Source organism: Sabethes cyaneus, chromosome 3 (genome assembly GCF_943734655.1).
Source record: "Sabethes cyaneus chromosome 3, idSabCyanKW18_F2, whole genome shotgun sequence".
Taxonomy (NCBI): domain Eukaryota; kingdom Metazoa; phylum Arthropoda; class Insecta; order Diptera; family Culicidae; genus Sabethes; species Sabethes cyaneus.
Genome location: NC_071355.1, coordinates 190700375 through 190726772, shown reverse-complemented (window position 1 = coordinate 190726772; position 26398 = coordinate 190700375). Strand labels below are relative to the sequence as shown.

General features: G+C 36.8%; 1 protein-coding gene across 1 annotated transcript in view; it reads right to left on the bottom strand.

The window, feature by feature from the left end:
* Positions 1 to 629: 629 nt before the first annotated feature.
* The window catches only part of LOC128740525 (uncharacterized), a 30960-nt gene continuing 5191 nt past the window's right edge, over positions 630 to 26398 (bottom strand). The window contains exons 3-5 of the mRNA XM_053836070.1: positions 9722 to 10014; positions 956 to 1071; positions 630 to 884 (exon numbers count right to left, since the gene is read on the bottom strand). Coding sequence (XP_053692045.1) covers positions 630 to 884; positions 956 to 1071; positions 9722 to 10014 — 664 coding nt within the window. The remainder of the gene's footprint in view (positions 885 to 955; positions 1072 to 9721; positions 10015 to 26398) is intronic.

The window sequence follows — 26398 nt, the reverse complement described above, 5'->3', positions numbered from 1 at the left end:
AGAAGATCTAACAGTGCAATTTTTATCTGTCACTTTTTCATATCAGTTAAGTGTAGGTACGAAAACTATTTAGCTTAAACATTTATTGTTTCGTATTTTTAAACATAAATAAAACATGATTATTGTCGGTATTTCCATGATACTATTTCACTGATTCATTCTAGCGAACATGAGATGGCTAAAATTACGAATGTCGACAGAAAATTGTTTGAGAAAACATAAGCTTACTAAAGATGCCAGCAAAGAATTATCGCGATTAAGTCCAATTTTGCACATATCAGCATAAAAAGTTTAAATGAATTTTAGCCAATCTGAGAGTTCAATATTTGTATTGATAGATTTTCAAATATATCATTTGCGATTGATAATTAATTGAGTTTAAAATCAAACTCAATTTGTGATATTATTGTTTCCTATTGACTATTGGAATTTATTTGGACTCAATTGGGGGTTTAACGAACAGTTCAATTTCAAATCAATTGAATTGAAAATTAGCTCAAGCAGATTGCTATTATTCATACCAGTAAGAATTTAAATGAAACATTCGAAAAACACTTTCGCTATTTACCATCTTCAAACATGTATCAAATGTTTCATAAAAACTTCCATTTTTCTACGAACCAGCCTAATTATTGCGGTACCCGCTCGATTGCATCCATAATGAATCCGAAGGACCGAGTGACCACGTTGAACCACGGTTTATGGAGCAGCCGGTCCCAGGTATCAACTAGAGAGTCACTTCTCCCGCTTGCCGGTCTGCCTCCGGCAAAGGATCTACCGCCGTTCAGATAGTCTATATAGTCGTAATCCGACGTCAGCGGGCTTACCTTTGAGTAATAGATTGCGGCGAAGGTGGAATAAATGATGAGCACTGCTGTTATCACCTGAAAAAAAAGTTGTTTCAATTTTAATTCCACAGACGATGGAAACTGCTAGCAAAAAATCCTTTCTTTACCTGAAAAACCGCCCAAAATTTGTACGATCCCTCGGAGATTATAAAGTCGTAGTAACCGTTCAGAGGATCTCCCTTGATATATCTGCCTTCGACTGCTGCAAGGGCGGTTGAGTTTTCTGTTGGAATAAAAAGATTAACGGCTTTGATTAGAAAACGAGTTTTCTTTCACATCCCGCTCCACTACGTTCACCAGCAGGCAGTTGAGGATTTGTTTCTGATTCGAAGCGAACGAACACTGTAAAACAATTGAATCCCATCGAGCCGGCCAGCCGAGTCGAACCTTTAGCATTTGTTTACAAACGACGAAGTGGCCAATTCACCAAATCGTCTACACCAAAAACATAGAAAAGACACAATGTTTCATGATGACATGAATAATACATAACTTTCCTCTGGTAATTGTAACTTTGTCAATGGTTATAGAATGAAAGTTTTTCAGTTTTCCCGGGAATGACACATTGGTCAATGTTACGTTGATAGTGAGCATACTGTGGCTGTTTTCCATCGCGATCGAGAAAAAATAAGAGCAAATCCAACTTGTGCAGCGTAGTTCAGTCAGAAGTGAAAAACTTTTTCATTTGCCTAACCTCTAGCCGCTCGCTCTGTTCCGTTCGTGACCGGAGCTGACGAAGCCGGAAAGGCGAACTTTTTTGCGAAATCCTCAACTCGGATACTACATTTTCGGACGGTATATATTACAGTGCCAAAGTACCCCGTTGGAGAAACATTCGATGAGCGTGAAGGGAAATTACGAAAACAAAATTTAAATTCCAGTTTGCATCGCTTTTCACGTACTTTACCGGCCCACTCGGAAAGTTGCATGTACCGCCAAAAGGTTCAGCGGAGTGTTTTTTTTTCTATTTCGTTCATGTGTTAAAGTATGGTGGCAGTTGCCACTAAGAGCCGAATTGTGATTTGAAATTAAATCATTTGTTTTTTTTATCGCCAGTTGGAAAAATATTTCAGGTCAAAGTGAAAACTGTTAATGACCTTTCACATTTTTTAGAGTTGACTATTAATGGCTTGCTTTTGGATACGTTTGTAAATTGGTCCAAAGTGAAAAACTTGACCATAAGCGTCTCTAAATGGGAGGTGATGACGTTCCACCGAAGCAAATCGCCTATAGTTTTCGGCTACAAAATTGACGACAAAGTACTGAAAAGGGTGGAACATGTGAAGGATCTTTTTGTGATTCTCGATCCGAACTTACTTCCGATCGTCACCGTACAACGATAATCTCAAAAGTGACTTGCCGGTTGGGATTTATTGCAATTTCAAACGAATGATTACAAGTTCTAGTTTATTATAGCTTAGTTCATTAAGCTTAAGTCTTAATTTAAGACTGATAAGTCAGGTGAATTGTAAAATAAAGAAAAATAAATCAATAAAGCATAAACAAGCATATTTCTTTGCAAAAAAGGGTACTAAAATTCATTAATCGATCAAAGTTACAACGTTATCTGAGTCTCATATGATAATTATGAAGTTGTCAAAATATACTTGCGGCGTCAATCCGGTCGTAACCGGTAGCGTTAAGTGGAACAAGGATATACAAAATGGCTACAAGATCTAGTTTGAAAGTAAACCTGGTGTGATATTATGCATGCTTCAAGATTATTCTTAACTAGCTGTAACCCGCGTGCGTCGCCTCGTGTCTAGTTGAGAGCTTATCGGAGATACGCTATGTAACTTAGTGAGATGCAACTATATTACTTTTGCTTGCCTTGAATGCAATCTGGTATAATTGGTTTTTCCATCCCTAATTCTAAGTGATAAACTTGAAATCCTATAACGTACCTCATGAACCGCGCAAATGAACTGTTTCACAGGAAATAGCACGAAAGGTTCACGACAGTGAACCACAGTTCTTCGCAACTTCCTGAAAGTAACACGAAGTTTGGTTCGTGAATCGTACACTCTTAAATGAGTCTACCTCTGCATGGGTCAGATTTAGCTAAAACATGGTAAAATTGCCATTAAAGTGTACTAACTCAAATTATGAGTAGAAATATTAATCAGTTTTGGCTACTTGCTACCAATAATTGAATTATTCTCTGTGATAAATAACGCACTTTTTAGTTTTTACTGCCAATGTTTTGGTGGGAAAAATATTCAAAATCTGAGTTTGTACACTTTAAGAGCATTTGGAGTAGTTTTATCCAGTTTTAGCTAAAACTAAATAAATTTACTTTGAGTAAGGTTTACCACAATGTCAACGTTGCGAACAAACGAGCCGTAAACCATGAGCCACTCTTTTAAATCAATTTGCAGCAGCAAATGAAAGGTTCAAAGCCACCCGCAAAATAAGAGCCCAACTTTGTTAATTCGTCAAAAGTCAGCGCGATGATTTAAAAACCATACATGTTTGATTGCACCACTTGCGATCAATTCATGCATGAGAAAGCGTTTCACTCTCATAAAATAATTATCATTTAGAAAACAATTGCCAGGGAATTTGATATTTTGAAATAACCTTTAAGAGGGTTTGGAACTGAATCAGAACACTCAAGACTTTTTTTACACGGGGAATACGTGACGCGTGAAATAAAACTGTTAAAAAATCACGTTAAATCGAAAACTGTTGTTAAAAAATCCGCGTTAATTCGAAAAATGTTGTAAAAAACCGCATTGATTCAAAAATCGTCGTAAAAACCAAGTTAAATAAACAATAATCTAAAAAGCTATTTAAAATCTAAAAATTGCCGAAAAACCGTTCAAATTCAAAAATCGTTGAAAAGGCCACGTAATACAAAAAATCATATAAAACACCGCGTTGACTCGAAAATCATGTAAAACAACCGCAATAATAAATCGTATAACAACTTGTAAAAAGAGACTTGAGTGTACCGTAATCCATGAATAACAACACTGAATAGAAAATAGAAAATAGAAAATAGAAAATAGAAAATAGAAAATAGAAAATAGAAAATAGAAAATAGAAAATAGAAAATAGAAAATAGAAAATAGAAAATAGAAAATAGAAAATAGAAAATAGAAAATAGAAAATAGAAAATAGAAAATAGAAAATAGAAAATAGAAAATAGAAAATAGAAAATAGAAAATAGAAAATAGAAAATAGAAAATAGAAAATAGAAAATAGAAAATAGAAAATAGAAAATAGAAAATAGAAAATAGAAAATAGAAAATAGAAAATAGAAAATAGAAAATAGAAAATAGAAAATAGAAAATAGAAAATAGAAAATAGAAAATAGAAAATAGAAAATAGAAAATAGAAAATAGAAAATAGAAAATAGAAAATAGAAAATAGAAAATAGAAAATAGAAAATAGAAAATAGAAAATAGAAAATAGAAAATAGAAAATAGAAAATAGAAAATAGAAAATAGAAAATAGAAAATAGAAAATAGAAAAAAGAAAAAAGAAAATAGAAAGTAGGAAATAGGAAATAGAAAAAAGTAAATAGAAATTCATTTTTGATTATGTGGATGTACCAATAACCAAAAGTTCCATTTTTCTTCTTTAAAATAGTGGGGTCCAAAAAGTTACAGATAATGGTGACCGCTGATCTTTTCCTACTACAGGCATACCTCGATAGTACGTACCTAAAATTGTGATTCGGTAGCACGTACATTTCGGTAATACGTACGCTAAACGAAGCAAAGGTGCACGTACTATCGAGGTATACCTGTACAATTGCTTGTTTTTAATATGGAGGAGCTGGGTTTCAGCAATACGGTACAACATACCACATCGCTCATGGCTTGCCAAATTGTGTTCCTGTCTGTACATTCCTTATAGACTCGGAAACTACTGAGCCGAACACCGTGAAAATTTCTATGCAGGGGCTTTTGGGGCCGGGGAAGGTTCTTGTGTTGGTTTGAGATCCCTCCTCCTCTGGAAAAGAGGGCTCTCATACAAATGAAATTAAATTTGTCTATTGTGGATTGAGACCCCTTTCCCTTGTAAGAGGGAAGCAATCATACAAACGAAACATGAATCTCCTCATAACTCAAGAACTAACCGAACAAATGAAACTAAATTTGGCATGCAGCGATTGTTGGAGACAAGATTTTTTTCTATGGTGGTTTGAGACCCCTCCTCTCTCTAAGAGGAGTTGTTCCCATACAAATGAAAAACAAATTTCCTCAGAACTAATCAAGCAAATGAAACCAAATTTGACATGTGGCGGTTTTTGGAGTCAGGATTTTTTCCTATGGTAGTTTGGGACCCCTTCAGGTAGCGGGGCACCGACCTCCCAAGACATAGTTTTGACCTAAAAAAATCGAGTAATCATATAGTGGCGGATCTATTTTTCGGCAATTAAATTAGTTATCGCAAAGTGACGGCGGGTTAGGTTAAAGACTCAAAACTTCTGTCTGAGTCATATCATAGGAATTTTTTACATTAAATAATATTGAGAACTGAGGTTCGTACCACGACATGGGCTCATTAGCGAACTTTCAATAAGAATTGAAATTGGAGATAAAACTTTACTTTACACTACATTAGAATTGGGCTTGAATTTGAATTCGACATGAAGTTTAATTTGGAATTAGACTTAACATTAGACTTAAAATTTAACTAGAAATAAAACTTGAATTTAAACTTCAAAAAGTTAAAATTCTGAAAGCAAAATCAAAAGATAAAACGAACGTCAAAAACTAAAAGCCAAAATTAATAGTCAAATGTCGAAGGTAAAATTTAAGACAAAAATCAAACGTCAAAATTCTAAAGACAAAAATCAAAAGACAAGAAAACGAAGCCAATAGTCAACACTAAACATTAAAAAACAAACAAAATCTAGTTAAAACCCGGAAAGTAAACCTTAAAAGTCAAAACTCAAAAAGCAGAAGCAGGGTTTTTTCCTAATTCCCGTCGTAATAAGTAATAAGCCATTCTAATTTTCATCATTTGTTGGATGGATTTCATGAATACTCCAAAAGTTCTTGTGCTGATTTGACTAAAACACACTTACCTTCCGATCCGTGAACTTTGAAATCACTGAAAAGCGACTATTAAAGCATATTATTGAAATTACGCAACTGACTTTATTTCTAAAATTCGTCGTACCGTTTTAAAATCCGTCCATCAAAATTTTTCATCGTCCGAACTAAAAATCACAACAATGTTTACGAAGCTAACGCACATGTATTTGTGTAGGACGGCATGACAAATGTTATTCTGCAAAATTTCTGCTGGTCATGCAGGTTTTCCTGGCTGTAGAATAACGACAATGCCTTGCGTGAGTTATTTTCATTTATGAATGACGGAAATTAAAACGATTAGTCGACATTGTCTTCGTAGGAACGTAGGAAATTTGGCTGGTAGGACTTCTTTAATGATAAAAAGCATTTAAATAGATCTCAGCTCACTTTGATCGATCGTGCATGATAGATAACTAACTAAAATATTAGGGAATAACTAGTTTTGCATTGTGTGTCATAAAAATGCTGATATTTTTAATAATTTGTGTTGGATAGGACGGGAATAGGCAATTACCACGATGTAGCAACATACCCCATCTAATTAAAAATCAACAGCTGAAAATCAAACATCAAAATCAACTCGGAGTCTAAATTATAAAGAAACGAACGTGAAAAACACAAATGTCAAAAATCATAAAAAATTTAATCAAAGTCAAAAGTATAGAAAGTCAAAATTCAAATATAGAGTCAAAAGCTAAATGGTGAAAGTGGAAAGTCAAATGTTTAAAAGGTGGAAATCAAAAACTAAGAGTCAAATCTTTGATTTTACTCGAAAGTCAAAAATAAAAACTCAAAAGGTAAAAGTCTAAAGTCGAAAATTAAAAATTAAAAGTTAAAAATTCCGAGTCAACAACTAAAAGTCGAAAATTAAAAGTAAAACTTTCAAAACCAAAAGTCAAAATCAAAACGTCATGTCAAAGCCTCTGACTCAGAGGTCAAATTTCAAAGGGCAACAGTCAAAGTTGAAAAGCCAAAACTCCAAATCAGGGAGGTCCGAAGTTAATAGTTGATATACGAAGGTCAAAAGTAAAGTGTCAAAATTTGTAAGCAAAAAATTGAACTTCAGAATTAAAAAATCAAAACCTAAAATTATTCTAAACTAAACTTTCGATTTACCTTGAAATCGGTCATGAAATTGAACTTGAAATTGGTAGTTGAATTTGTAATTGGACTTGAATTTAGATTAATTTCAGTTAAAAATTTTACTTCAAGTGGAACTAGAAATTGGACTTTAAACCGAATTTCAATTTGAACTGGATCAAGGACTTGAGTTGGGCATAAAATTAATTACAACAGTAGGCTTGAAATTATACATGAAATCGGACTGAAAATAAAATATCAAATTTTATTTCAATCTGTACTTTAAGTTAAGATGTATCGAATGAATAGAGAATTTAATTTGCTTTCGAAAACATACCAATTTTCTGACCATCACTGTATACGTGATTAGCATCATAACGCCTCCGGTTATCTTTCCTATTGTGCTTTCTTTACACGTAGGGTTTTTAATGTCATGCAAATCTCGAAAGAACAGTTTAATGAATATGCCACTGCTGGTACTGCGTTCTCCTGATGGGTGTAAGTACAGAAGCAGGAACCACCTATGTTTAAACATCAAATTGTAAAATTTGTCTTCTACCATCGAGCTTGCAGCCGATCCTGTAGCCGAGCCTGAGTATATAATTTACTTGCATGTGTGTAGTATCCTTCAACACGGGGCGTACCACAAACGATCAGCACGAGCCCACAAGGTGAAACTGGCTGTACCTACGTGATCCTCAACGAGCTCCCAAATGTATGCACTCTTTAGTATTCATTTTCTAAATGAATAATTGAATTCCTAGGGACGTAAATTCAATTTGAATTTGTATGATGATACATTTACCTTTCTCTAAATATGAATAAACATTTCCGGACAGTCCGCCTTATTCTCGACTGGCAATCTATTGGTCTTTTTTTTTTTGAACGGTGCTGATGGGAGAAGAAAAAGAAGAAAAAACATTGGAGTATTCACAACTGCCGTGCAGGGCAAAGTTTCCAGTCGAGGTGCACACGGGTGAAGTCAGCTGAAAGTTTAAGCCAAATGTCAGCAGAGTGTGAAGCTTGCTAATGGGAGTGGCGATGGTACTTCTGGTAGCGGAAATTGAAAAGGAGTTGAAAAGCAATTATTCAAAATGAAGTTTTTTGTTTGCAATCATCATCGATTTCAGACGATGCGGCACTACTGCAGGAAATGCGTTCGAATTCTAGAGGCGAGTTTCTGTCGCAGCTGGAAACAATTATAAAAGCTTAACTTTTTCAGAATTTGAACACAAATAAATGCTTTTTATCAACACAAGAATAAATGCGCGTCACTCGAATCTGTGGCGAGCCATGGGCTAAAGCTTTTGTTGATTATTAATTGGTACATCACAATGACAACAAGCTCGGATTTGCTGCAGCGTTGCTTATTTATGGTAATTAACCTACTTTCCGAATCCTGGTATAATCTGTATTCCTGTTCGAAAATCCGTCGGTGTACACGACCTTTGTATATAGTGCACATTTATTAACTCCGACATAATTCAATTAATTATCTGCTGTAAATCCCTCTAACAATGTTGTGTTCTGCCGCCTCTAGGGCAGGTCTGAACGCAATCACATGGGTAATCGACTGTGCCAGACCAGACAAAAAGTTTTGCACGTCCCAACTAGATAAAAGAGTTAACCCAACATCACTAAAACAAACAACATTCAAATCTGTGGTTGCTCTGGACTTACACACACAGTTGGTGCAGTCGTTCCCAGAATTGGTCGATTCGATTTTTCCTAGAATTACACGGTGTATTTTCCGAACGAATTTCATGTATCGAAAACATACTTTCGAATACACCCACCGTACCGTACCGGTTACTTCTGGTTCAGGTGGCATTCCGTTGCTATACCATCCCTCTCGTTTTCGAAACACATATAATAAGCCTGACCAGATGCTACAACCAATTAGGCGCGGATTCACCCATCCACACCCCGTACAGGGTGAGATAATAAACTTATTCTGCCTTGCATTCGTAGAAAAATTCCAGCTATTATGAGAGTTTTTCTTCTCCTGCAGTCATGTTCATTGTGGACAAAGGGCTTACAGTACCGATTATAATTCGCAGAATGCATATAAGTGCAGAATGCAAATTGTAATATTCTGGATTCTGAATCTGTAAGTGGTATGAACAGATCAAATACTGAAGTGTAAAGCATATAATCATACGATGATTTAAACATATTTTGTTTTCTGCAGGTATTGGCTTCTGTTTTAGAAACCACTCGGTTGAATTAAACTAATAATGTAGAACATTTCTGCTGTACATATATAAAACATTTATTATCTAAAATAAACGACAAACTACAGCATTCGGCAGCATTATAGTTGTGAACCAAAACCGACGAAAAACCGGTGAAATACTAATACACAAAGCTGCATATGAGCCCGGGTTTGTGAAGGGTCGAACTCGCAGAAGAACCGACAAGCCACTGAGTGCGGTGCACCAAATGTCATAACGATATGTGATAGCACATCCGGACTGCTTTCCATTTCCCAAAGGAAATTGCCAACACAACGGACTCAGCACACAATAAAATAAATAAATAAAATCTGCTTGGAGTTGTAAAAGCTTTTTTCGAGATCAAGGGGAAGAAATTGACATTATTTTTAAAGCTAGTACGAACAAAAATGGAATCTGCAACGAAGCAGAACAAAAATCATGGCTCAGCCGAATGTACTCTGCCCAAATTTTCCAAAACTATCACTTTTAAGATAAATACAGACCAAATACATAAGATATTTCATACCTGCCCCGGCGCCCGAGTCGACGTTTTCGCCTGTTGACTCCTTTCCGCTACGGTTTCGCACGCTGTTTCCGACGACGCTTCCTGTGGTGCCCCAGCCGGCAAGCTGAAGAAGCGTTGCCGGATTCAACCCGGCAGCATTCGTCGACCTTCCGTACGATAAAGCACTGTTTATCACATTGAACATCGTCAAAAATGGCTGCACCATACTGTTGTACTGCTGCACGGTTTGCTGCTTCTTTTCCTGCTCGACTCGTGCTGCCGCTTCATCATAGTCCTCCAGACCTTGCTCGTATCTGTAAAAAAAAGAAAAACAAAGAAGCATGAGAAAAGTGATTTGAAACGCACCGGAAAAAGATCATGTACCGTGGTAATGTGGTGTTAAGGATCGGGTTAAATGTTAAATAGCTGCTAAAGACGAGATAGGACTAGAGTTTAAGCACGGGCATGCTTAGGATACGGTACACTGGGGCAAGTGTCTTACTTTTTGTTTAAAGTTTGAAGTCGTACATGATGATTTGCGAATAATATCCCATGATTCATTAGGTTGAGTTTATTTAACGGGAAATTAGCAGTCATTGATTTTTCGTTGGAGAGCCCAGTTTCGGAAGCAGTTATTGGGCCCAAAAACGGAGTTCTGTTTGTAAAAATGTAAATTCTGCATTCTTCTTGTCAATCTGAACACAGCGAATATATTTTCATGAGCAAAATTTTTGTTACAAACAAAAAACTGCCTTTGAAATTGGCAGAATCGATGACGACTAATTTCACCTTGAACTTAAAATATGCTTTTTCAAGCTCTATGAATTGAGAACACTATTATAATTGACGATTTCTAAAACAACATTATTTGCATTTTGCGACCGAAAGACGTAGAAATTAATTAAATTTTGTATATAGTTTGGTTTAGTTTATGAACTTATGAACAAAAAATATTATTTACGGGTATGAAATGTGGAAGGTAACTAGGAAGAAGCGCCCAACATAACTCTAACCATCCCAAGCCCCTACCTAGCGCCTCCACGTGGCCATACCTAGAAATACTTCAATTTATCAAATTGAGTAGCAAAGCTAGGAGGTGCGGGGTCGTGCGGTTTTCAGTTTCTAACCTTACAAATGTAGTTTTAGGCGACCATTAAACCTCACGACTTTATTTTCAAGTATTATATGATTATATATTATACTAATATTTTTGGCAAACTAATCTATTTTCAGAGTGCGTAGTAAGACGTCTAAATGCCATTAGTTCATCGCTGAGGGTCCGCATTATCACTTAACCTTTATTAACAAATCTCTCCCAACGACTAGAAACAAACCATTATCTATATATATGGGAAGCGTTTGGTACGGGAGGTTCACGCTTTCTTCCTTCACCTTGATTTCAAGGAGTTTATTGGAATTAGGTATTTTTTCTGGTTCCACTTGATTCCTTGGAATTCTCTCTGCGGTACATGCTGCGCTGTTGGCCTGGCCGTTGACAAGAAAAATGATTGATTCAAGTAATCGTCATTTTCCAGGATGCCTTCAAGAATTGGCTGCGTTAGTGTGAGATTAGATTAGATTAGATTAGATTATGAACAAAAAATATTATTTACTTGTAGACGTATTTGAAATACGTATTTGACAAAATAACGAGGAATGCCTAGGCACCACGTAATAGATACGAGTCTAAAATTTCTCGAAAAGGAACAAATGCATAAGGTTTGAATAAAATTGGACCTGGAGTTGGACAAATTGAACAACAGCAAAGGTCTTTGAAAAACAATTGATGAGACATCAAGATGAAACCGAAATACAACTCACGAATAAATAGTGCAATTAAAAAGAAAAGGTGCCTCAATTTTGGGACTCTACCAGGCTTGTGGAAGGAACATCGTGCAAATAATGAAACAAAATGACTCGGAGACAACATATAGAACTGATACAGGGGCAGCAAAACTGGCACTCAATGGCACGCAATAACAAGAAAAAACTATACAAACATGATACCAAAATGATACAGAAATTGTGCAAAAAATCATGGTACAAGAAGTAATACAAAAATACACAAGAACAAAGTAAAAAAATAACTAAAAAAATTTAAAGGACCCGAAAACGATATAAAACAAAGGTAAAAAGAAATATAACGAAACAAAATAAAACAAAAATGAGGACGAATTAATACAAATAACGCGATAACACTAAGAAATAATTTAGAAATTATGCAATAGTGGTACAAAACAAATTCAATTGATTTTTTGACTGTTTAGTTTGACTAATTGTTACAAATTTTATGTTTGTTTGAATAACCTCTTATTTAGAATAAATGATTGTAGTTTGATCATTAAAATTTTACAGAAAAATTAAGTGAAATGATGCACCAAAATTAAACAAAGAATAAGAGACAAATCATTAATAACACAAAAACGATACAAAATTAAACAAAAATGACACAAAAATAACTCAAAAAGTAATATAAATAATGATACAAAAATGACATAAAAATATGTGATACATAAAGGTGACTAACAAAATAAAAAAATTGATAGAAAAATGGCACGTTCAATATAAAAACGCTAGCTGACTGCTCGATCTTACTTGGGAACTTATCGTCTCTCAGTCACTTGTACATCTGTTATTGTGACGAAAATCCTCATAATCCAAGAAACAAACCCCTTTTTCTTCATTTAAATCTATCTACTTCCTTTGTCAGCTCCCCTGCTTCTGCTACTTTCGGTAATTCCTATAAATGGAGACGAAACTTTTTTTTACGTTTTTGAACCTCCACCTTGCCAATGGCCACCCTATTTCAGAGATCCCATCTTGTCATCCAGCTACTTTTTCAACTACTATCGTGCTAAATGCAAGAGAAACGCACCTTTTTCCCCATTTGAACCTTCCTCCCCCCTTGTAAGAGACCGCCACCACCCTTTTGTCAACTCCCTTGCGCTGATTCTTTAATGTTAAGGAACATGTTTGTCAAGTTTAGTGAAGAACCGTCCTGACGTTTCGGAGTCCTCATTGCGGAGCGGAATATGCATTCATACTCTCGTTCCTCATCCCCCTCTGTTAATTCCCTCCCAGTCAGCTCTCTCTTCTGTTACGTAGTCAATTATGCATCTATTTGCTTTCTAAAAATCCCTATAATGGAAAAGAAATGAAGCCAATTTCCATATATCCCTCCGCCGCGGATCCTCCCCTTTATTACCCCCCTCCACAACTCGCCCACCTTCTCGTCACCCTGCCACTTGCTCAAATGCAACCTCCCCCGCACTCTTGTTAGGGATCACCCGCCTTTAGCGGGAGGCACCTATTTCCCTTATGCTTCTTCTTCTTCTTCAGCAGCAGCATAGAGCCGGGGTGGCTCGTGCTGTTTCAAGCACTCGTCTCCATTCAACTCGGTCTTGGGCCACTCGTCGCCAATTTCCTAGTCGTCTCAGAAGTCGCAAATCGCTTTCGACCTGGTCGAGCCATAGTGCACGTTGGGCCCCCCTGTTCCTGATGCCGGTGGGGTTGTTGAAGAGGACTATTTTCGTCGCACTATCGTCCGGCATCCTTACGACGTGTCCGGCCCACCGTAACCTGCTAACTTTCGCTAGATGTGCGATGGGACTCTCCCCAAGCAGTGCCTGTAGCTCGTGATTGATACGCCTCCGCCACTCTCCGCTTTCAGTTTGTACTCCGCCAAATATCGTCCGCAGCACTTTCCGCTCGAACACGGCAAGGACGCGTATGTCCTCCGTGAGCAGCGTCACGGCTTCAAGTCCATAAAGAACTACCGGTCTAATAATTCCCTTATGCAGGCTTGTTATTTTCTCACTCATTGTGCACAAAGTGAAAATTCTATCTTCATCACAATGAGCGGAACTGCTGAAACAGTAGTGAAACCCTTCCATAATGATGAAAACTTAAAGAAAAATGTTTTCCTCATTCTCGAACTATGCACATTGAGCTCTTTAAATGAGAAACTTTTGACTTTGTTCTCGCCAAAATAGCTGCAGATTGCAGTTAGGGTAAAAATAAAACAAAAACAGCCGTGTCAAGAAACAAGACCACAGCAGCCGCATGTTGCCATATCCATCATTCGCTAGTGAGAAATGCATCGATGTATTCATATCATAGTATTGACACTTTGTTGCTCCTCAATGAGCAGATTGAACAAAGGGCAGGTTGCTCAAACAGCCGTCTGTAGGGTAATGTCGTTAACACCGGGCCACTGTTATGGTCGGGCCACCACGATTTTTTCAGTTTTAGTAACTCATGATATCTATGTACTGGCATTGTAAAATTTCTTACTGTGACAGCTAACTTTTCACAATATTATGAGTTTCAATCGTGTATTCAAAACAAGCGTACTGAATCCCGTGATAGATTCTTACAAAAAAAGTTATCCAGATGCAGTGAACTTTTCTTTAAGAATTTATTCTTGCATTACAATTATCGAGATAAATATTGAAAATGTATTAAGTGTGTTATGTTCCTTACGGAGACTATAGAAAAATCCTCTCCAGTAAGGTTTTAGGTAGAGAAGACGAAATACTGCAAAAGCACTTGTGTAGTCATGGTTGGGCCATCATTATTTTAAGCGCAGAAGTGCAATACACTCGAGTCGCTTTTAAAATCAAAACCGCATAAATTCCGAACATCGCGTAAAAAAACCGCGTAAATTCCGAAAACCGCGTAAATTCCAAAATTCGCGTAAAAAACCAAAATTTCGCATAAAAAAACTTTGTGGATTTCAACACTACGCGAAAAAAATAGACGTTTTGAGCACATCCGCGTAAATTCCGCAAATCGCGTAAAAAAACCGCATAAATTCCGAAAACCGCGTAAAAAAAACTGCGTAAATTCCGAAACCCGCGTAAAAAACCGCGTAAATTCCGAAAACCGTGTAAAAATAGACGCGTAAAAAAACCGCGTTAAAAGCGACTTCAGTGTATTCGCAAGAGAACATCAGTCACGTGAAATATGTTGCAAAAAAGCAATGAAGACCTGGATTGTAGCCGTATTTTTTTTTTTTTTTTTTTTTTTTTTTTCATTGTAGTAGTACACTTTGGGAAAGGTTATTGTAGTAATATTGATTTTACAAAATCACTAAAATTTCGCGTAAATGTTAATAAAAATAGGATATTTGTACTTGTACAGGCCGTTTTTCCATAAGGCCATTGCAAATCATTTTCAAAGCTTTTGTCACCCCCCCCCCCCCCCCCCTTGAAAATTGGCTTGGAAAATCGGGGGCAAAATAATAATTTGTGGGATATGAGTTAAATTTTTTTTATAAAATCAGTTGTCTGTGGACTCTACAAAACTCTAAAAATGAGTGTACGAGTTGAGTTAACGCTTCTAGCACGAAATAGAAATGGAAGTTCAAACAGTGGAATTTCCGAAACTCGGAAAAAAAAATTTCTTTCGTTTTTGTCTTTTTGTTCGTAGATTTTTGCATGAAAAAAAACAAGGTATTTATTAAAAGAAAGACTAGATTTGGTTTTCACGTTTAAACTTTAAGTAAAAATGCCTAAAATCCTTTTTTTTTTGCTCGATTAAAAAATTCTCTTTGTTTTTTTTCGCCCCCCCCCCCCCCCTTCAGTGGCCCAACGCCGGAGGGACAAAAACTTTTTTAAATATTTGTAATGGCCTAAATTGATTCTTTTCATGTCTCCACATAGAATTTCAAAACGTATCAGTTCAAGATTTTCCAGAAACATACCTTATTCTTAGACATTTGCAACCATGTATTTAGATACTCAAAACTCCTTTTAAAACGAAAGTGATGGGCGAACGCCAAAAGGGTGGCCCAACCACGACGACATTCCCCTAGTAAAAGTGAGCGAAGGCAAAACAAAACGGAGAACAACACATCAGTATTGGAAACTGAGCAAAAGGCGAATATTTCACTTCTCTTTTTTTTCTCTGTGGAGGAATCAGCCCTGCCTTTATGTCAAGATACCCTGTGTTCCAAGTTTGGTGAAGAACGGTCAAGGCGTTCTGGAGTTATGGTGAAAAATATATAAAACATACAAACATATAAACATGCCCACGTTCACTTTTTTCTATTTATTTTTTTCTATTTTTTATCATAAATAAAATACTAATATTCCAAAATGATACAAAGTTAAAAGTTTTATGCTAAACTAGCTGACCCGACAATCTTCGTATTGCCACAAATTAACATGTGTTGTGCATAAACCATGAATCTCGGATGATCTTTGTCACAATCTCGAGTTTTGCAAGTTTCTGTGGAGTTCAACGTTAGATGATTCATTTTGGCAGTTACGTAACTATGAAAGCATCCAAGGTAACCAATAAGCATCACCAATGCTATTCAAATGCAAGCCAATAAGCATTTAAGTCGCCTTAAATGCTACTTAAACGCTATTTTGGCAAAATATACAGCGACTTTACTGATAACCTTCTTATAGTGCTCATTGCATAGCCAGAAAGCGGATAATAATATTCGCCATGATTGTACATTTCGCCTAATATCATTTTGCGAAAAACCTTAAGCGGAATGTACCATTTCACGGAAAACTTTTTCGTGGAAAGCACCATTTCGCGATCCTCTCCTTACTCGCTATCGCTCGTTCCAGGAAACCCAGGAAAACAAATAAACCCAGACAGTAGTAATTTCTGCGGGAAGTTGGGCGGTGCTTCCGACGGCGGGTCTCCGGCAACACTCGCGGCCGTCTCGTCCTGAATGATCTAGTGTTACTATAGATAGTTTTTGTGGTCTTGTTATTGACTAATGTTTATGGAAGAGTCTCGAATTTCGAGTTCGATTAGTTTTTGAGTTTCACAAAAATTTCTGTTTTATTTGTGTGAGAGTCCATATCCCCCTACCACAGGGGTGAGAGGTCTCTAACTACCATAAAATAAATTCAAGACTCCAAAATCTACCACATGCCAAATTTGGTTCCATTTGCTTGATTAGTTCTCAAGTTATAAGGAAATTTGAATTTCATTTGTATGGGAGTCCCCCCTCCTAAACAGGCGTGGAGTATTAATTCATAGAAAAAATTTCTGCCTCCTAAAAGCGCCACATGCCAAATTTGGTTTAATTTGCTTGATTAGCACTCAAGTTATAAGGAAATTTGTATTTCATTTGTATGGGAGCCCCCCCTCTTAAAAGAGAGAGGGGTCGTAATTCACCATGGAAAAAATTTCTGCCAGCTAAAACTCCCACATGCCAAATTTGGTTCCATTTGCTTGATTAGTTCTCGAGATAAGAGGAAATTTGCATTTCATTTGTATGGAAGCCCACCCTCTTTAAAGGTAGATGGGACATAACTCGCTTTCTAAAGAGGATAGGGGTCTCAATTCATCATAGAAAAAAATCTTGAGTCCAAAACCATTTACATGTCAAATTTGGTTCGATTGGATTGATTAATTGTCGAGTTATGAGGAAATTTGTATTTCATTTGTATAGGAGCCCCACCTCCTAAAGTGGGAGGGGTCCTAATTCATCATAGGAAATATTCTTGCCTACAAAAACACCCACATGCTAAATTTGGTTCCATTTGCTTGATTAGTTCTAGAGTTATGAGGAAATTTGTATTTCGTTTGTATAGGAGCCCCCCTCTTAAAGTGGGGAAGGGTTCTAATTCACCCTAGAAAATATTCTTGCCCTCGAAAACTTTCACATGCCAAATTTTGTTCCATTTGCTTGATTAGTTCTCGAGTTACGAGGAAATTTGTATTTCATTTGTATAGGAGCCCCCCCCCCTCCTAAAGTGGGGAGGGGTCGTAATTCATCATAGAAAAAATTCTTGCCTCCAAAAACACCCACATGACAAATTTGGTTCAATTTGCTTGATTAGTTATCGAGTTATGAGGAAATTTGTATTTCATTTGTATGGAAGCCCCCCTCTTAAAGTGGAGAGGAGTCATAATTCCCCTTCTAAAGAGGGGAGGGGTCTCAATTTACCATAGAATAAATTCTTGTCACCAAAAACACCCACATGTCAAATTTTGTTCTATTTGCTTGATTAGTTCTCGAGTTATGCAGAAATTTGTCTGAAGTTTTTGGAGCGTCTTAGTAGAATACGAAACCTAAAAATAAAAAAAAAAGAAAACTTATCCAATTTAATTCTACTATGTGTATTTTATTCACGACAGATACGTATTTCGCCTACGACTTGCAGGCTTCCTCAGTGTCTGTTTTCGAACTCGAAAACAAAAATCCATTTCTATATATAAGATTAAGAGCAGTTTTGGTTGATATAAACTGAATAGAAGCAACTCAAACATTTAACATTAAGCATAAAATTAAGCATATTCAAATTAAATCCAAAATAAACATGTATCAACACAAACTTCCCAATCAGTCTCAAGGTGTGATGCTGGTCTAACAAGTCAGTAATCGTGTATTCGAATCTCGGGCGTTGCTGCTTAGAGTCAAAAGGATTATTATTGCACTAGCCCCGCAATTGTCCTGTACGCTAACAGCCGGCTGTGAAGTCTGTCGATAAAGAAGGGTCAAATCTTAACCGTTATGTGTTCGACAGGGTACCCGGGTACCTTTTCTGCTTTCAAAGTACGAAATTCTAAAGTTTTCTTTAATCAAGGATACTGAAACTCTGTGACATCTAAGAACTAGTTAAATTGCAACTTTTCATAAATTAAGTTTTCATGAAGCACTTAAGGGGGTAGAATGGGGGGGCTTCGAATTTTTTTACCCCTTAAGTGCTCGACAAGGGTACCCACAAATTTAAACGCTTATAACTTTGGAAATTTTTGACCGATTCGGACACTTTTACCACCAAAAGATTCAGGAACTTATCCACTTCCAGTGTGGTTATAACAGAGCCGGAAGTGGTTCATCTGGTTCCCGGAAAACCGGCACTCCGAGAATGTGTTCCGGAATTAAAGCACTTTTTATATTTTTGGATGTAATTATAGTAATATGGGTGTCCAAAGTTCTTCCAATTACTCCGAAAGGCCATTCTTCATTGTTTTAAAACAATACAATGATATATCCTCGGAATGGCCATTCTGCGATAAGTGCCCGTGGGACCTCCTGTGGCCATAAAACTGTTTGGTTTGCAACACTGGCAATATGGGTGTCTAAATTCATGAAATTACTCCAGAAGGTCATTTTTCATTATTTTGATTCTATCTGATGATTTTGCCACGGCATGGCCATTTCGGAACATATTCCCGTGGGCTTCACAGTTGTCCAAAACCAAAAATATGTGCGCATTAGAATTTTGAGTGGGAAAACTTGATTTTAGGTTGATGGAACCTTTGGGAGAGTTTCTTGAAAATAAAAGTTCTATCGTATGGTGAAATTTAAATTTTGAATAATCCCCCTAAAAGTGAAATAAAAAATTTATTTTTCTGCAGCTTCAATATAACACATTGATGAGTTCTGCAAAGTTTTAGACCATATTATTACAAGAAATTTTGCTGAAGACCGTAACCTTCTATCTCTTCAGCGAAGATAGAAAAATCCTGTTTCTTAGATGTGAATCGTCAAAATCAGTTTTTCTATTTTAGCTTTTTTTGTAGTTGTTGTATGACTTTTTCAGGTTGTATAAAGTGGTACAAATAGTAAAAATACACAACTTTGCCGAATGTAGTATACCTCTATCTTTGCTTGTTTAGGAGCTGTAAAACTTTTGTTATAATAAATACCCTAATTCTGACCCCGAATTACTTAACTATGCGCAAACAGATACAAATTACATTACATGAATCTGAAACTAAATAAAAAACTACAAAAAGTCAGGAAGTTTCATTTATATCCGTCTGCGTATAGTCGCGTAATTGGGGATCAAAATTAGGGTATTTTTTATATCAAAAGTTTTACAGTTCCTAAACAAACAAAGGTAGAGGTATACTACATTTGGCAAAGTTGTGTATCTTTGCTATTTGTACCACTTTATACAACCTGAAAAAGTCATACAACAACTACAAAAAAAGCTAAAATAGAAAAACTGATTTTGACGATTCACGTCTAAGAAACAGGATTTTTCTATCTTCGCTGAAGAGATAGAAGGTTACAGTCTTCAGCAAAATTTCTTGTAATAATATGCTCTAAAACTTTGCAGAACTCATCAATGTGTTATATTGAAGCTGCAGAAAAATAAATTTTTTATTTCACTTTTAGGGGAATTATTCAAAATTTTAATTTCACCATACGATAGAACTTTTAATTTCAAGAAACTCTTCCAAAGGTTCCATAAACCTAAAATTTAGTTTTCCCACTCAAAACTCTAATGCGCACATATTTTTGGTTTTGGACAACTGTGAAGCCCCACGGGAATATGTTCCGGAATGGCCATGCCGTGGCAAAATCATCAGATAGAATCAAAATAATGAAAAATTACCGTCTGGAGTAATTTCATGAATTTAGACACCCATATTGCCAGTGTTGCAAACCAAACAGTTTTATGGCCACAGGAGGTCCCACGGGCATTTGTCGCAGAATGGCCATTCCGAGGATATGTCATTGTATTGTTTTAAAACAATGAAGAATGGCCTTTCGGAGTAATTGGAAGAACTTTGAACACCCATATTACTATAATTACATCCAAAAATATAAAAAGTGCTTTAATTCCGGAACACATCCTCGGAGTGCCGGTTTTCCGGGAACCAGATGAACCACTTCTGGCTCTGTTATAACCACACTGGAAGTGGATAAGTTCCTGAATCTTTTGGTGGTAAAAGTGTCCGAATCGGTCAAAAATTGCCAAAGTTACAAGCGTTTCAATTTGTGGGTACCCGGGTACCCTTGTCGAGCACTTAAAGGTGTTTTTTTTTCTCGAACACATAACGGTTAAAGACGTTTAAGTCCACGGCTTTGCTTTGCTTTGCTTTTTGTATTTGTATTCGTATTCTACTAAGACGCTCCAAAAACTTCAGTCAACAAAATTAACCCAACAGGCCTACTGCATTTTACAAACGTTTGGTACCCCACTTTCTACCTAAGTCTGAACACGCCAGCGAGTCTAAGTCCATTGTGATGAAAGATTTACATACACGCACAAAGAATAAATGTGCAAACACTGCTACGAGCTGCAAGCTTTGGCATTTTCTTTTACTAGTACGTAGTGCTTAAATTGAAATCCATTTAGTCCGGAAACGGAAACGGCAAAGGATAAAATCTTATTAAAAGGATCACAATGTACATGCGATGCTACGGTAGGGATGCTGAGATAATACACAACTTCCATTCAAAGCCAGTTGATGCTTCCAAAACTATTTCCGGTAAGGATAACAAAAAACTGCCCTGTTCTTAAGCCGGTTACCTGCTAATCATGGCAATCTCAGTTGCCACAAAACGCTACGGATGGTTACGCAAATTAAATTAAGCCAACCAAAACAAACAACATAGCCGAATCAGTGCACAGTGTGCACATCACTTCCGCTGTTCCGCTGCCGGATTTGCGGCGCTCGACGAAGGCTATGCCTCTGGGACAAGACAAAATGAAAACGAAATTAAGCGCTAATAACAATAAATGAAATTTATTTCTGCACCGCCAATTGTTTTATTAGAAATAATGAATGGATGCTTGTGGTCAACACTCACACACACAATCCCTGACCCAAATCCTGGCCACGCTGTTTATGGCCTCGTATGGGGTGGCTATTTCTCTGTATGTTCTCTCTGCTACGAGATATCGCCATAGTCGTCGCTACAGCCGTTGAAAGTCAGAGGGGATGAAAGTGGGGTTCGTCTGATTCTGGCTATTTGAGTTTCAACTATTATACTAGGTACATAGATTTTTGATTTTTCAACACAATTCATTGGCAAAATTTATCCTTCTAATACTATGAAACCAACCCAAGTTTGGGATGGATTATTTTAAATACGACAAAATATGTTCTCAGTCATAATCTCTTCCAATTCCTATTAATGAACTCTTTTTGTCTTTTTACTTCTGTGAGCCAGAAAATAGATAAGCTCTTTCTAAGAAACCATATATTAATCCCAAGCTTCCTGCACTATTCAGCTTAGGATATAGCTTCGATATCTGACTGAAGCTCACACATCTGGATTTTCGATTCCATTCGAGTGCGCTTGCAGGAGTGATTACAGCAAAAATAAATAAAAGTGAAAAATATCGCACCATAACGTTACAAAAGTCAGTCAGCTTTCAGTAAATCGAAAAATCCATTTTCATTTCTTCCATATCGGTCGTGATAAGCTGCTATTCAATTCCGTTTGTAACTTATTACCAACCGAACAGCATGAGAGTTTCGCCGATGCAATATAGCAGGTGTCATTGAAAGAAGAGATTTGAGGAACTACGTATTGCAACCGTTTCTCAACGGGTGCAGTTATGAAAGGCGATTTCTCATCGAATGCATGATAGAACCAGCTGGAGTTGCGATATTAAAAATACTTTCAATGGCCTTTCAAGTTTTGCCTTTCTTTTAGAATAGTATATTGATCACGGTGAAAGTCTACTTCGTTTAGATTTTTCTGTTGACTAGCTGATTCAGTTTCTAGCTGTCCTTAATAAACATTACTCTGCTTAAATTTGAACTGGCGCTGACTTGTAAAATAAAAATACTTGCAGGCACCAAATATATATTTTTCCATCCTTACTAAAGGCCTATTTAGTTTGACTTTCAATTGAAACTCAAAGCATTTCCATCTAAAACAAAGTTAATTAGTTCATTACTAGCAAAAATTGCTGAAATGCAAACACCCCGCATTTATCATCATAGCATCCAACATAAAACGCAGCACTGGCAGGCAAATTCATTTATCATTTTATACCATTCATTGCATTGCCATTCAGACAGAGGCTGCCGCTGGAGTGTATCCAAAAAAACAAATAAACTGATGAATCTGACGTGCATACATGTTACTACTATTTGCCACCGGCAGCGGCGGTCACAGTAAATAAGAAGCTGCAACAACAAAAAAATCCTCTTTCATTTTCAGTATATCGCTTGGTTTTTAATTAATGTGTACCGTTTCCCAAAGCAAAATGAAGCAAAACGAGAAGGCAGAATGCATTTATTGACTTTAGTTTGCGGCACTCCCATAGTCGAGTGTTCAATATTTTTTGAATTCGATAAAAATGATTGGAAATTGAAATTATCCGTTTTTGTTAGCTTGTACCTACTGCTGTCGACAATTCCTCCCCTCGGCACATTTAAGTGGGATTTTATGTTTTTATATTTCAGCACACGTTTTTCGATATTTATGTTAAATAATTTTCGCTGATCAATTGAACCCCTTCAAAGGGGTAATAGCTTCTAAATGGGACAAAAACAACATCAAGTCAGTACAAACTTTATCTGTGCAAAAAACGACTTGTTTTAATTATTAAAAAAAAATACATAAAATTTCTAATTTGGTGGATAAGACTTGTTACTGTAACTGTGACATGATTGTTAGGAACGTGCTGCTCGCGCCAAATATGCTGATACTGTAATATAACTGCTTAAGAGCTGTGTGAAGATGAATTATGCTAGTGGAGCAAGTATTAATTTCCTCAATTGGCAATTAGTGCTTAAGAACCTATTAACGAGAATGAATTGCAAAATTCCTAGTAGAGTCGATATTTAGAAGGACATAATAAAATATATGAGCATATTAAAATATATAACGCCTGTAAGTATTTTTGAAATGCACTGGAGGAAATCTTTCGAAAAGATGAGAAGATACGAATGATTCGTTGCAGTATGGCCAATTTTACTAGAGCAGTGGAAACTCATGGAACCTCCAGTGAACTGGGAACGAGCTTTGTAGTTTTTTTTGGAAAGGGAGAAGGTGTCTGATGCGACGAATGATTAATTTAATGAACTGGAAAATTCCGATGTATACTAAAAATATATCAGGGCAATGGCAGGTAGGGCTCGCACCAACGCTCTTTCGATTGGTACCCGAATGTTTTACTAACTAAACTACTGCCGCCCGGTTTATTAGGTTAAATTTTGGTTAAATTAGATTAAATTAATTTTGTTTTATTCAACAAATTTTATCACTCTCCGTATACGCGTCACTCTCCGTATAGCCTCCCAGTTGGCTTCGAGGTATGATGCTGGCCTAATAAGCCAGCCGTTGTATGTTCGAATCTCGGCTGGGAGAGGCTGTTAGAGTCAATAGAATCGTAGCAACTGACCCTGCAATTGTCCTGCACTCTAACAGCTAACTGCGAAGTCTGTCGTATAAAAAAAACAGAATGTCAAGTTTCGATAACAGAATGTAGCACCTAGGCTTTGCTTTATATACGCGTCACACATTTCCCCATGCGACGATGTTATTTTTGTATGACTGCTCTTTTTTCTACTGACGAAAATAAAAAGTCCTTTATTTCAATATCTCCAAAATGCTGCTGGGCAACATTCTACTTTTGAATATCAAAAGATAGGTAAATTCCAATGGTGAGTTTTTTGCATACTGCTTGCTTCTGTTTCTAGTAGTTTTTGCCAAATGAAGGTGTTTCTCTCTATTTTTCTTGGAGTACAACTGTGATCAATAACTCTGGAATCTGCTGGGTTAAAACTAATTTTTTTACACCAAAAGAAAATTACTTTTATGTGGATTTCATTGGGGGGTAATTTTGTTAACATCACAAAATTAGGGTGTCATGATTTTTGTTCGGCCAAAACTACAAAAAACAAACAGACGAGACGGTGCAAAAAACGAATGTTACGATTATTGCCTGTAAATCAACGTGATTTTTAACGTAATAATAAATTTTCTTACATGTGTCCCAATTTTGCCTTCACTGAATAATTTTCTGGTCAAAATGATTAAGAAAGTTGATTTACAAAATAAGTTTACATCGAACGTTAGATGCAAATAATCATCCTCTATGGATTTCCTAGCATAAGCGAATAAAATTGGGTTTTTATAACACAAATTGCCGATAAATTCGTAAGTTCAATAATTAGACCAACGTACGACCCTCCTTCCAATTTTATTGTACACCTGTTTTTCTGCATCGCGCATTAGACAGTTCACTTCTCTGCGGTGTTGCTTTTCGTTTATCAACGCAAGCGGTGGGAGCCGTAGTTTTCCGTATCGCGATTTTTCCCAATTTTCACCGTTTATTGCGATGTTTTCAGATCCATAATGGATACTATGTGTATGTAATGTCGAATTTGTTTATTCAATCCGGAGTGGAACTGGATGAACTTTTTGTGTTCATTTGCTCCTATCTGACAGATAAAATTCATCCAGTTTCAACCCGGATTGAAAAACAAACTCGACATAAATGTCTTAAGTGTGTCACAAAAAAACAACTTGGCAATAATGCCAATGAGGAAAATTCAAAACAAAAGCTGTGCAACAATTGGTCGTGAGGTGTGCAATAATAAGATTTGAAGGTCATTTGAACGTGGTGCAGTAATTGGATGCAGAGTTGGTATGTAAAAACGTATTTTACAGGGCTTTTGTAAGGAATTTTAGACAGATAGCTATGGCAACCTATTATATATTAGTCTATCGGCACAGTAAGCGGTTTTGCTAGAAAAAATCGGCTTTCATTTGTTCAAAAGCATCAAGTTACTGTAGACTAGTGCTTAACTGTACAACAATTGGCAATTCACCCTAAGTATTGCCACGAGAGAGTCCAGTTGTCCATGATCCTGAGAAAGAAAAAGCGTAAGAAGGAAGGTAACGGAAGAATTACACCAAGTATTCCGAGCTAATGACAAGCACGAGAAGGTGAATTAATCCTGCAAGGGCTACTCACCGAAACTTGATTTATCGAAATACGCCAAGTCGACAGGTGGAAGCAGTTCTTTGATAAGAACATAAACGGTAACGGCAAAGGAGGCGGAACGATAGGCAACCTTGGAGTGTTCAACTGATAGCGGCACCCCAGGTTCCGATCTTGAGGATTTTCGGCAATGGATCGGACAACTGAAAGTTAATAGAGCCACCGACCAAACAAGCGACACCCGACCGAATTCGTCAAACATAGTAAGAAAGCATTACAAAAGGCTCTCCATGGGATAATTTTTACAATTTGCGAGGAGAAGAAATTGCCAGAGGAATGGATGGAATGCCGGTGCCTGGTTGATGATTGCTATAATTACCACGACATCCACCTACAGGGTGCTCTCCTAGAATTTATTCCCAATAGTAGAACAACTCGTTCACGTTATTGCGAGTCAAATTTTTACTCTCTAATAAATCTCTCAGAAATGTTGAGAGAATAATGACACACAAGTCATGTTTCTGCCGATTTCAAGGCAACATACGATACAGTCGATCGGGAACAGCTATGGCACACAATGCTCAGTACGGATTACCGCATAATACTAAGTCGTTGATTTAAGTTTTGTGACAGTGCAGAAAATCTACACTAGGCTAAAGACAGAGAATAGATGGATTGATCTAAGAATCAATGTGTCAAAAACAAAATATATGATAACAAAAGATACAAGAGGAGACACCGATCGCCTCCCATGGACAGTAACTATTGATGGTGACGATGAACTTGAAATGGAGGAGGTGTTTCCGTATATTTGAAATCTCCTGTCACCGTCGACAACAACACAAGCAAGGAGATTTAACGACGCATTTGAACTGAAAATAAAGCGTTCTATATCCTCCGTATGGCATTTTGATCAAGGAGCATATGCCGCCGCACGAAGCTAACAGTGTACAAAACACTAATTCAACCGGTAGTCTCTTGCGAATTTGAGACTATAACAATACTAATGCAAAACATACGCTAAATTACCGTATTCGAACGAACTATTTTCCGTCCATCATAAGCCTGGCAATAGTTG